The 12,665-nt window shown below is 37.5% G+C and overlaps 1 protein-coding gene across 10 annotated transcripts in view; it reads left to right on the top strand.

Moving 5' to 3' along the window:
* Mpdz (multiple PDZ domain crumbs cell polarity complex component) overlaps positions 1–12,665 on the top strand; it is a 143,520-nt gene that overhangs the window by 55,892 nt on the left and 74,963 nt on the right. For all 10 annotated transcript variants that reach the window (XM_045145903.1, XM_045145896.1, XM_045145891.1 and 7 more), the window contains exons 16-18: positions 1,247–1,456; positions 3,640–3,756; positions 5,723–5,887. In XM_045145903.1, coding sequence (XP_045001838.1) covers positions 1,247–1,456; positions 3,640–3,756; positions 5,723–5,887 — 492 coding nt within the window. The remainder of the gene's footprint in view (positions 1–1,246; positions 1,457–3,639; positions 3,757–5,722; positions 5,888–12,665) is intronic.

Below are 12,665 nucleotides of genomic sequence, written 5' to 3'. Positions count from 1 at the left end.
AATAAGGAAATGCTACAGTCTGTTGCTCCTGTGAATACTGGGAAGAAAAACATATCTCAGATGAGTCTGGGGAGTTTTGTTCATAAGGCCTGATTTTGAAGCATTGTCCTGATGTTGAGTTGTTACGTAAATGTGGAGGGTCTTCTTTTTATGTTTTTACAATTCTCAAGTATAAGCCCTACCTCAGTATGTTTACATCCCATTTTACAAATGCCATACCTGACCTCCAATCTCATGTGATAGCTGCACAAACTAAGATTACTTGGACTAGGGAGACAGTTCAGTCATTAAGATGCTTGCTATGCAAGCATAAGGACCTGAGTTTAGCTTCTCAGCATCCACGTAAAAGCTGGGCATAGCAGCATGCATCTGTACTGCCAGCACAGAGGAGGCAGACACAAGAGGCTCCCTGAAACATGCTGGGTCGCTAGTCTAGCCAAATCCAAAAAGCTCTAGGTTCCATGAGGTGCTGTAGTAGACAGCTTCAGGTCACTGAGATGAACTTTCAAACCAGGCACAGTTATATAGAAGAGATATTTTATTGAAGCTTATAGATCCAAGGGAATTTTCATAATGGCAGAAGAAGCTGGCCTACTTTCACAGGTCCAAGCAGAGAGAGAAACCGCAAGGCAAAAAAACATAAACAAAAACAAAAAACAAACAAACAAAAAAAGCCACACCACACAGCACACTTTAGGAACTCCAGACACTTCTCATATCTTTCAACTGGAATAGCAAATCCACCACCACATCTTAGGGCTGGACCCTAAGATCTGCCCAGTGACACCCCCTCCAGCCAGGTGGCTGCAGATCTGAACTTCAAGCTAATAAAATACTGGATGTATTGGTGGGCATCTATTCAAACTACCAAAGACACCCTGTCTCAAAACATGAGTTGTATCACAATTGAGGAAGACCCATGATGCCAACCTTTGTCCTCCCCGAACACGTAAGCCATGCACATCACAAACATGCATGCAAAAAGTTTAAAATTTACATGTTAAGCTTATCTAAGGAATTTAAGAGGTCTGTTTAGCAGTGCTAGCAAATGAGAATGCTATTGTTTCTGGTGAATTCCTCTAATCTCTCTAAAATAAACTGGAGCTTATCTTTGCCAAGATAGTCCTTAAAAATCTTTTAAAACAATTAGCAATCCACTACAACTCAGGGGGAAAAACTTTGTTTAAAAATAAAGTATTTCCATGTCACAATGAGCTGAGTTCTTTTCTCTGTTCCATTATGTCAGGACCCCCTTGATCCCACAAGCACTGTGATAGTCATCCGATCTTTGGTGCCTGGTGGCCTTGCAGAGAAGGATGGCCGACTTCTTCCTGGGGACCGCCTCATGTTTGTCAATGACATTAACCTGGAAAACAGCAGTCTTGAAGAAGCTGTGGGAGCACTGAAGGGAGCGCCCTCCGGGACTGTGCGGATAGGAGTGGCCAAGCCTTTGCCTGTGAGGATCTAGATCTTATTGATTCCTGATACATTTGCAACAAATGGCTTTCTGTCAGCTCTCGGAGTCCTCTTCATTGAAGAGGTTTGGGTACATTTCATTAACATATTTCTTGATTCTATGAACATAAACTATTGAGTATTTTTTAAAATTTTTTTTGTTTATTCTTATTTTTATTTATTTATTTGAAAGCAACAGACAGAGAAAGAGGGAGAGAGAGAGAGGAACAGAGGGAGAGAGAGAGAGAGAGAGAGAGAGAGAGAGAGAGAGAGAGAGAGAGAGAGAATGGGCATGCCAGGGCCTCCAGCCACTGCAAACGAACTCCAGATGCAGGTGCCACCTTGTGCATCTGGCTTACATGAGTCCTGGGGAATCGAGCCTCAAACCAGTGTCCTCAGGCTTCACAGGCAAGTGCTTAACCACTAAGCAATCTCTCCAGCCTTTAAGTAGTATTTTTAAGAGTAAAGAATCTAGGATACTCGGAGATATAAATTTAAAATTTTCTGTTTTGTGTTTACCTTTTAACCTTCTTTCATTTAATAATAAGGTTGTCATGACTCTTAAATTAGATCTTGCAGAAAATGTGGTTTAAAACCTTAAAATCTCATTGAAGTGGAGTATGAAACATTAGTAGCATTAGCAACTAAGAAATTCTGGAGCTGTTAGTCACAGTGAAATTTGCTGGAAAGTCTGACCAGGTGGCAAATGTTCTTAAATTATGTTCACTGCAACACATTTGCTTGTCTAATTATTGCAGAAGAGGAAACTAACCTTTGCAATGTGGGGTCAAGTTTGTGGTTCTGCTGGGCAGGAATAACTCTCAGCTTCTTTGTTGCAGTGGTGGAGAAAGTAATGAACTTATGCCACATAAAGCAGTATGCATCTCAGCTGCAGTGATTGTCATGCAGTACTCGCTGTAATGCAATTAAGTAGTAGAGACATTGTCAGTGTTTGAAGGTTATTTTTTTTTCCCCCAGTGTGTAAGTATGGCTTTAGATTAAAAGCAAATAAAAATACTTTCTTTTAAGAAAATACAAGAACACAGATATATTTATATAACCAGCAATAACGATCTCTCAATTTCTGTGAAAGAAATATTTCAAACAGTAAGCTTTGTGAGCATACTTCTAAAATATTTATTTATTTATCTAAGAGAATGAGTGCATGTATGAGAGAGTGAGCATTGGCATGTCAGGGCCTCCTGTTGGTGCAAACATACTCCAGATGCATGTACCACACAGTGTGTCTGGGTATACATGGGTACTGGGGAACTGAACCTTGGCTGTCAGGTTTTGCAAACAAGCACTTAGCACCTTAACCACTGAGCAGTGTTTCCAGCCCATGAACATATATTTTAATGTGTGTGTGTGTGTGTGTGTGTGTGTGTGAGCACATGTGTTTACATGTGTGCTACAGCCTATCTGTGGAGGTCAGAGGGAGGACAGCCTGTTGGGATGTTAGTCTTCAACTTCCACCTTGTTTGAGATAAGTTTTCTCTTATAGTCTTTTGTCACTGGGAAGGTTGGTCTAGCTTATCCCTAAGTTCTGGCGTTCTCCTGGCTCTGCCTGTTAACATGTGAGTGCTAAGGACAGAATTCAGGTTGGCAGGCTTATTGTTTTGCCCTCTAAGCCATGTGATATTAATCAGCTACACTTTTAATATTTTATATTTCCTTTATTTTATATTTCTTTTATATTTCCTGTCAAATACTGTTTCTTTTACACAGTATTCTGAAAAGAGATGGCAAAGAGAATTTATCCTTTTAATGTTTCATTCTTATGTGATGCAATATTTAAGAATTCTAAAATTTGCCTTTAATTATCAGGCCAGAATATTTGGCAGGTAAAAATGATCAGAAGATTATTGTAACATAAAATGTATTGGTTTTGGTAATCTCTTATAAGGAGAATTAAAATGAATAAAAATGATTCTCATCTAATAGATGATGCTTTTACTGCAGTAAAAATACCCTCTGTATCTTTCTAGATAAAATGTTGAATATAAATATTTGTCAAATTTCATACTTATCATTTTATATGAAAGTCATATGTTAACATTTGAAAACCTTCTCATTGTTTTACTCAACTTATTTGTCTTCCTCTTATCCTTCTCCCCTGATTCTTGTCCCTCTTTTCTTTTCTGTCTTCTCCACAAACTGGTTTCACACACCATTCTCCTGCAGCTTTCACCAGAAGAAGGCTATGTGTCTGCTAAGGAGGATGCCTTTCTTTGCCCACCACACTCCTGTGAGGAACCAGGGCAACCTGATAAAGCCCTCTTTAGGACCAACTTGGCTCTGGTTAGTGGCTGTTAACCAATTAAGCTTTCTTTTAATTCCTTGTGCTTCTTATTTTGCCTTTTAGAGTGTTCTGAAGCAGTCACACTGTATTCCTCTCTTCATATATTTTATGGACTCAGTGTGCACATTTTATTTTAAATGAACATGAATTATTTCATTGACTATACGTAGATGGTAACTCAATTTTGATGGGAGCTAGTATTTTTAAGTAAGCACTTAAAATAACTATTTAGAAAGTTCTGACATTATTTACTGTAAAACAATAATTTCACATTGTAGTACTTAATATATAAGGCAACCTTTGACCATTTTCTCCATAAGTGATGTAATTTAGAATGCTATGGACTTGTGAGTTTTTACAGTATTAGATAGTACCAGCCATAGTAAATTTATTTTGAAGTGTCACATAACACACAAATATCATTGTCTCTATAGCACACCAAAAACAATTCTCTCTAGGATTTACATGGCTTCCTTGAATATCCTCAGATGAATGTCAAAATATTTAGTCCCATTTGTATGAAGGCTTAGTGTCTTGGATTAGTCATAAGTGTCTATCTAATGAGCAATGTGTGCTGGGACTAGTCACTGAGTGTCCTTGGGACCTCAAGTTTCATCTTGAGAGGAGTTGGACCAATTGAGTCTTAGGTTCTTCCCCAAGAAGTGAAGGCATTACAATAATAGGTGTACGAATTATATTGACTCAGCTTTTAAATGTTACCTAAACAAGTGTCTAACCTGGCACAAGGCTTAGTAAGTACTATCTATCCAGATAGCACACACTGAGTATTACCTAGCTTACTATATATAATGCACATTTGTTAAAAGTAAAGCATCCACATAGTGACTTACTAGTAAATTTGGTCATGCACTTAAAAATATTATCAGGCCTATGAAGTATACTTCAAGAGAATCAGTTTGAAATGTCTCACCTATTTTTTAATAGGTTTTTATAAAAAATAAGAATGTAGCCTATTAAAATACTAAAATGCCTTCAATTTCTCTAAATGTGTAAATTAAAAATACAGGAGAGTAAACCATATGGGATTGTGTCATTGAGATCAATGGAAAATACTATCAAAGAAGGGTCAGTTCTACCTATGCCAAGTTGTGCCTGAGTGAGTTACACAAATGTGGAGTCCAAGACCCTTGCTTCTAGGTCTACCTCAGAAGCTAGTGGTGGTGTCCTTGGTGGTGTGTGGTGAGGTTCCCTGTTTATTTATCTGAATTTTCCAAGAAAGTTGACTACTTCAAGCTATACCATAGCCTGGTCATATTTAGGCCTCCTACTTGTTAGTGTAGTTTTAGTATAAGCACTCAGATTTCTTTGGTTTCTACAACTTAAACAAATAGATAATTTGCATAGCTGCCTCTTTGATTGTTTGTTTTAATTGATGAGGAGGAATGGAAACTGATTTTATCATGATTGATCTGGTCATTTGAACTAGAAATAGAAAATATGTGCCTGGGTTATGGAGCCGCTTAAACATAGAATTGAAGTTTGTCATTCAGGGAGTAAACTCTTCATTCATACCCTGAGAAATAAACATTCCTGTCTTCCATTACAATCTCTATGTAATCTTTGAAATCATTTTAAGTAAGAATGCCATAGAGTTATGCGTAATTACTTAACAACTAATTAGTATAAGAAATGTTTGGCTATCTAACTTTCCCTAAAATTCTTAAAATCATTTAAAAATAAAGTAATGCACGTATTTTTTTTCCCAAAAACACTACTAGAAGCACAACTTGTGAAATTCTTTGCAGTAAGTATTTCATTTTGATATGGAAGAAATAGCCTGTGATGCTAGCAGCCTCTGCTGCTATGGGCAGTTGGTTGCTGAAGTACTACCTTCACCAAGGTCTCAAGTGTTGAAGGGGTGGAAAGCATGCGCAGAGCGTAATGCAGAGCAAGCATGCCTAAAGTGGCGGCAGGTATGTGTGACATCTCTCATTTTGTTTCTAGGTAGATGCTGCTGAGGCTGAATTAGAAGAACCCAGATTTGAGTCTCAGTATTCTCCTGAAAATGACAGTGTCTACTCTACCCAAGCCTCTGTTTTATCTCTTCATGGCAGTGCTGGTAGTGATGGACTGAGCTACAGCCCTTCCCTTCCATCATCTCCTCCCAAGGTACAACAGAAAGGTCATTTTCTTTATAAGAAAAGATTGTGCATAATTTTCCAAGGGGCACTGTTTCTGGGCAGTTGTGGGGTTAGTGATTGGTAGTATCATGTATTCACTACCAGATTACAGTTCAATTTTCTAGCTAGCATTGATGGGTTATTTTCTTCCATTCATGTGCTTACCAGGCCCGGCCCTGTTTAGCTTCCAACCAGACAAGATTTGGCACATTCAAGATGGTATTGCCATAGACATGTTTTAAATGACTAATGTCTGTTTAATTCTTATATTTGTGAGACAAACTGATAGACATAAATGTTCAAAGCTTTGGATAGAATTTGGAAAAAACTACGGGCATTACTTTATTTTTAAATGATTTAAGGAATTTTAGGGAAAGTTAGATAGCCAAACATTTCTTTTTGTTAAAATTTTTTATTTATTTATTTGAGAGTGACAGACACAGAGAGAAAGACAAATAGAGGGAGAGAGAGAGAGAGAATGGGCGCGCCAGGGCTTCCAGCCTCTGCAAACGAACTCCAGACGCGTACACCCCCTTGTGCATCTGGCTAACTTGGGACCTGGGGAACCGAGCCTCGAACCGGGGTCCTTAGGCTTCACAGGCAAGCGCTGAACCGCTAAGCCATCTCTCCAGCCCCCAAACATTTCTTATACTAACTAACTAATTGCTAAGTAATTATACATAATTCTATGGCATTCTTACTTAAAATGATTTCAAAGAATACATAGAGATTGTAATGGAAGGCAGGTATGTTTATTTCACAGGGTATGAATGAAGAATTTACTCCCTGAATGACAAACCTGAGCTAGCTCTGCCTTATAAGTAGGACATTGCCATTATTTCCCAATTCTCTTCATTTGCTTACTAACCTACCTTATAAGTTCAATAAGTACTGACATGAAGCCTATCAAACTTTTCATACCAAATGATGTATCACTCCATGATTACATTTGTATTTCCTATTTACTAGTGAAAATGAGTGTTTTTCCATATATTAGCCAATTGATTTTCACATTATGAATGATCACTACATGTATGGCAATCATATTTATTTATTTATTGGTTTTTCAAGGTAGGGTCTTGCTCTAACCCAGACTGACCTGGAATTCACTATGTAGTCTCAGGGTGGCCTCGAACTCATGGTGATACTCCTATCTCTGCCTCTCCAGTGCTAGATTGAAGGTGTGTGCTACCATGCCTGGCTGGCAATCATATTTATATTGGGTGCTTAACTTCTGTTGATTTGTTAGAGTTGTTTTACATTTTCGGTATACTGATATTTAAAATAATTTAATGAATATATTTTAGCATGTGTGTTCATGTGAATAGAGAAAAATCTACAATGTGTAGGCATGTCACTTTCCAACTTCCAGGCAGAAATTATCCTTAGAGAAGAGTTGGAATTTTATTTTTTCTATAATATATTTTATTGTTTACAAAAAGAGTGAAGAGGGCTGGAGGGATGGCTTAGCAGTTAAGACATTTGCCTGAAAAGCCAAAGGACCCAGGTTTGATTCTCCAGGACCCACGCTAGGCAGATGCACAAGATGGCGCACGGGTCTGGAGTTCATTTGCTGTGGCTGGAGGCCCTGGTGCACCCATTCTCTCTCTCTCTCCCACTTTCTCTGTCAAATAAATAAATAATAATGATTTTTTTTTACAAAAAGAGCGAAGAAAATATGGAAAATTTATCTATTAAATCTAGGTGAATAGTTCATATATGGATATATTTTCTTTCTTATGTTGGAAATAAGCCATGAATAAACATTAAGAAATGAGACTAGATAAAAAATTCTATTAAACATATAATATTGTATTTTCTATGTAAATTGAATGCATCGTGAAGTGGTCTCATTTAAGAATAAGCTAGGAAGTGGAATGTCCAAAATCTACTTATGTGTGTGTATGTGTGTGTGTGTGGTGTATACATACATACGTGTGCGTGTGTGTGTGTGTGTGTATATATATATATGTGAACACCTTTTTTCTGAGAATCAGAATCAGCTAATGTTTTTGGCCAGAGCATTTTCAAAATAAAACATTTTCTGTTATGTTGGAGATACACCTGCTATCCTTAAAAATGGTGCTGGGCAATTTCCTTGAATGGGTTTGCAAGGAATAATCTTGAGTGGAACAGCTGCTCCTCTCTCAGCACACCTGAGACTGTCTAGCTATGGCCTGTTTGGAATATGTTCAGCATTCACTGGCCTCCAGTCTGGAAGCTCATTTCATCTCTTAATAGAATCTTCCAATCCATAGCATGCCACACTTTGTCCTGCCAGTGGGGCAGATTGCATTGTTTAATTTAGTAATTGTTACTTAAAGGGATTACACAGTCTGCATACTGAGAAGCATATATTTTACAGGGCAAATACTGGCTCTATGCAGCACAACATATTGGATTGCTGAAGTCTGTTTGCCTTCTAATTTTGTTTTTCCTCTTAAGCATTTACTCTTTTGTTGAAGCAAAGTTTGGCAAGATGGCCTAACTGAAATATTTAAACTATAAAACAACAAAAAAGACATCAATGAGGTTGTTTAAAACATACTATGAAGCTCCTGTACTTTTAGTTTCTTAGAAATGAGGACAATTCCTGCCTCGCAGCACATCCCTGAAACTCTAGTAGTGATTTGCTGTTGTTGCTGTGATTTTGTTCTTGTATGTACCTTCTTAGTTTCTAGGTTTCCACTAGAAAGAAATTATAAATAAGATACATAATGCATTCTTAGTTTCTTCACACTAAATTCGTCTTGAGATTTGTAATTGGAATTCAGATTTGATTATTTTTAATGAAAAGGTAAGCTTACCCTAGGACCTTTAAATTGATAAAATGAAACTTGTAGCATGTGTGCTTGTTTAAGCAAGTCTATGTGTATGTGTGTGGGCGTGTGTGTGGGTGTGTGGAGATATATATATATATATATATGGTACCATATATGTGTGTGTGTGTGTGTGTGTGTGTGTGAAAACAATGATGCTTCTTCCATGCTAATTTGAAAGAAGAATAAAATAAAGGCCAAGAACCTCAGTGTTTCCTCTGATCTTTCACATTGATTAGTTTTTGGAAACTGGAAATGGATACATAATTTCATCTATCTCATCTCGTTGATGAGCACTCTTCTTCTCTGGGTCAAGTATGTGGTGGAAGTTGTAAAAGCTAACCTTGGAATATGTGAAATCTTATTTTAAAACCTCCCCAAGAGAAAAAGAAAATAAAATGTGCTGTTTAGAGTTAACATAACTCTTGGCAGTGGAGGGTTTTTTTTTCTTTCTTATTGCTTTGTTCTAGTTTTTAATGCTTTGTGATTAAAGTTTTCATTTTTGTCCCTTTTTCCTTGGTTACCTTTGAAAATGACAAGATACAGTAAGAACTATCCAAAATCAGATGTTCTAGATGTCTGTTTACATGCCTGGTCAGAGTTTCTGAGAAAATGCTGGCTTAATTATTTTTGCTTCTATTTTTACTTGGGAACAAAACCAATAACGATTGAATAGCTACATGCTGACTCCTCCTTGCTTCAGCTTCTGCTCACCCCCAGTTCCTGCCTCCTTTTCACCACGTGCTCAGCCTGCCGCCTGCGGTTGCCACCCACAGGGTTCTTCCCTTAACCTCTGAACATTGCTCCAGCCAGGAAATGACATTGATTCCGTTTCAGGATGAATCTGTGTTTAACATAGGACCTTTCTTTGACTTTTATACACCAAACACAGCCAATGGATCCCAATACACTCAAGAAAATTCTTTTGGTCCTCCAAATCTCCACTCCTTGTCAGTCTCTAACAAAATATATCACTACTTCTATATCCATATTTATAGTGTTGGCTGCTTCCTAATTGGTTTGAGAGAGAAAGTTAGAATCAAAAAGTAATCACCATCCTAGTTAAAAGGCCTAGATAAAATTGCCTGCTATCAAAGAATAAAAGTTGGTATCCTTTGCCAAGGTAGGGATAGTAGAGAGATGTACAGGATGTGTCCCTTAGAAAGAGGGAAAAAGATGGGAAGTGAGAGCAGATTGTGTGCAGGTGTGTGTGTTTGTTTTGTTTTGTTTGAGGTAGGGTCTCACTATAGCCCTGGCTGACCTGGAATTCACTATATAGTCTCAGGCTGGCCTTGAATTCACAGAGATTCTCCTATTTCTGTCTCCCGAGTGGTGGGATTAAAGATGTATGCCACCATGCCTGGATCAGGTGTGTTTTAAAAATGTACATGAGGGCTGGAGAGATGGCTTAGTGGTTAAGCGCTTGCCTGTGAAGCCTAAGGACCCTTGTTTAAGGCTCGATTCCCCAGGACCCATGTTAGCACATGCACAAGAGGGCGCACGTGTCTGGAGTTCTTTTGCAGAGGCTACAGGCCCTGGCGTACCCATTCTTTCTCTCTCTCTCTCTCTCTCTGTCACTCTCAAATGAATAAATAAAAAAGTGTACATGAGTCCTCTGGTGCACTGCTTTTTGTGGCTATACAATATTTAAGCACATTTAAGCACGTAGGTAGTCCACACAAGTGTGTTATCCACTTGGTGTGTTCATGTATAACCTTAAATTAAACAGCACATTTAAGAAATACAGCTTTTCTAGTGTATATTTAATGCTTTACTTTATCATCCTCTTATCCTCTCACGAGGACAGGAATATATGAAGTGGAGTTATTGCTATTATTAAGGTTTTTGAAAGATTTTACTTAAGTTACCAAGTAGTATTGAAAAATTGTTGAGTAGCTGTGGGACATCTTTGAAGGGAAGAACTGCCTTTCATGTAGATCTTCAATACCATTTAAAATAAAACTGTTGTGCAACAAGCAGAATCATTTCTGAAGTGAGTGTATGATGTCTTCTGTGTTAATTAGCTACTTCTTGTTTTTGTGTCTAAGTCCTTCATGGCTAATGCATGGTCATGTATGTCATACAATCTTCAGTAAACCCCGTACTGGTAGATAGTTGAGCACTATACACCACTATTTTAAGGGTGCATATCATGTGACCCAACACATACAACATTCCCACACATGTTCACAAAGTTGTACACAATATTTGCAATAGCTAACTGTTATTGGTTTTAAAGTATTCTGTGGGTTTTAACTGTCTCTCCCCTCAACACTCCTATCCTGATTTTACTGTTTTCTCTCATGTAATACATGAGGAAAGCAGGGCACAGAATGTTAATATTAATTTCTCAAGTTTAAACTATCTTTAAGCCAGGATGTGAATTCAGGAAGCCCTCTACAAGATGCTCTGTTCCCCAGTACCTTTTTTACTTTGGAGTAATTGATACTCATAACTAGATTGGAGTTACTCTTTTTTATTATACTGACATGTATATTTCTTACATCTAGACATGAAGACACTAAAACAGAAAACACCAGTAAGAGCACAAAGTATTACTGTATGGCTTTGTTCAAATGTTTATCAGTTTCATGTTTGTACACTGGCATATATATTATGCAGATCCTTGTAAGAGTGATGGATTGTTACCTTGTTGGTCCCAGTTATATGTACTGGGAGGTGAATGTCCTCCCCTCAATTAACCTAAACAAGATAGTCTCTCACAAGCATACCCAGAGGCTACCCTAATCTGTAGAATGCCTCAAAGATGATTCTGTGTCCTACCAAGTAGACAGTTAATATGAACCACCACACATGTGTTTATATGGTCTGTAGAATTTTAGGAAGTCAAAGAATTGTAATTTTCTTTTTTAAAAAAATATTTTATTTATTTATTTATTTGACAGAGAAAGAGGGAGAGAAACAGAGAGAGTGGGTGCGCCAGGGCCTCTAGCCACTGCAAACGAACTCCAGACGCATGCTCCCCCTTGTGCATCTGGCTAACATGTGGGTCCTGGCGAATCAAACCTGTGTCCTTTGGCTTTGCAGGCAAACGCCTCAACCACTAAGCCATCCCTCCAGCCCAAGAATTGTAATTTCCTAATTCATAGTCAAGAGATGTTCTGTGATTTACAGATTGCTAATAACAGAGCCTAGATTAGAACATAAACTTTATGATACCACCAATTTAGTATTCCTTCTGTTATACATTAAAGTATGTTTATATTTTCTTATGATGATCTGAATTGCAAGACTTTATGTCCTTCTTAAGTAATTATAAATGCCTGTCAAGATATATTTCTCTTCAAACTCTTATGAATCCAATTAATGTCATATGTTGGACTGTTGGACATCATAAATTAGAGGAACTTTCAACTAAGTGTTATTTAGAAATAGTTTATTTATTTGTCTATGTCTAGTTCTACTCTGGATAGAATGTAGTACGATAACTAAAACTATCTTATATTTTGTGTATTCTATAAATGTAACTCAGAAGAGCATGAGGTATATAATTTACAAGAAGTGTAGTTACAAGCTTTTATGAAATTAAACACTAAGTTGGGCTTGGTGGTGCGCGCTTTTAATCCCAGCACTCGGGAGGCAGAGGTAGGAGGATCACCGTGAGTTCAAGGCCACCCTGAGACTACATAGTTAATTCCAGGTCAGCCTGAGCCAGAGTTTGACCCTACCTCAAAAATAATAAAAAAAAATAGGTTGATATTGTATATATGTAAGTACAATGATTGAGATGGGGAGGTAATATGATGGAGAATGGAATTTCAAAGGGGAAAATGGAATTTCAAAGGGGAAAGTGTGGGGGGGGAGGGAGGGAATTACCATGGGATAATTTTTATAATCATGGAAAATGATAATAAAAATTAAAAAAGAAATTAAAAACTATGCAGAAAAGATGCTGAGAAGAACTTACATACTTGTTAAGGCTTTTAA

The sequence above is a fragment of the Jaculus jaculus genome, chromosome 1 (assembly GCF_020740685.1).
Source record: "Jaculus jaculus isolate mJacJac1 chromosome 1, mJacJac1.mat.Y.cur, whole genome shotgun sequence".
Taxonomy (NCBI): Eukaryota; Metazoa; Chordata; class Mammalia; order Rodentia; family Dipodidae; genus Jaculus; species Jaculus jaculus.
The sequence above is the reverse complement of the archived record's forward strand: the minus strand, read 5'-3'. Positions and strand labels throughout refer to the sequence as shown.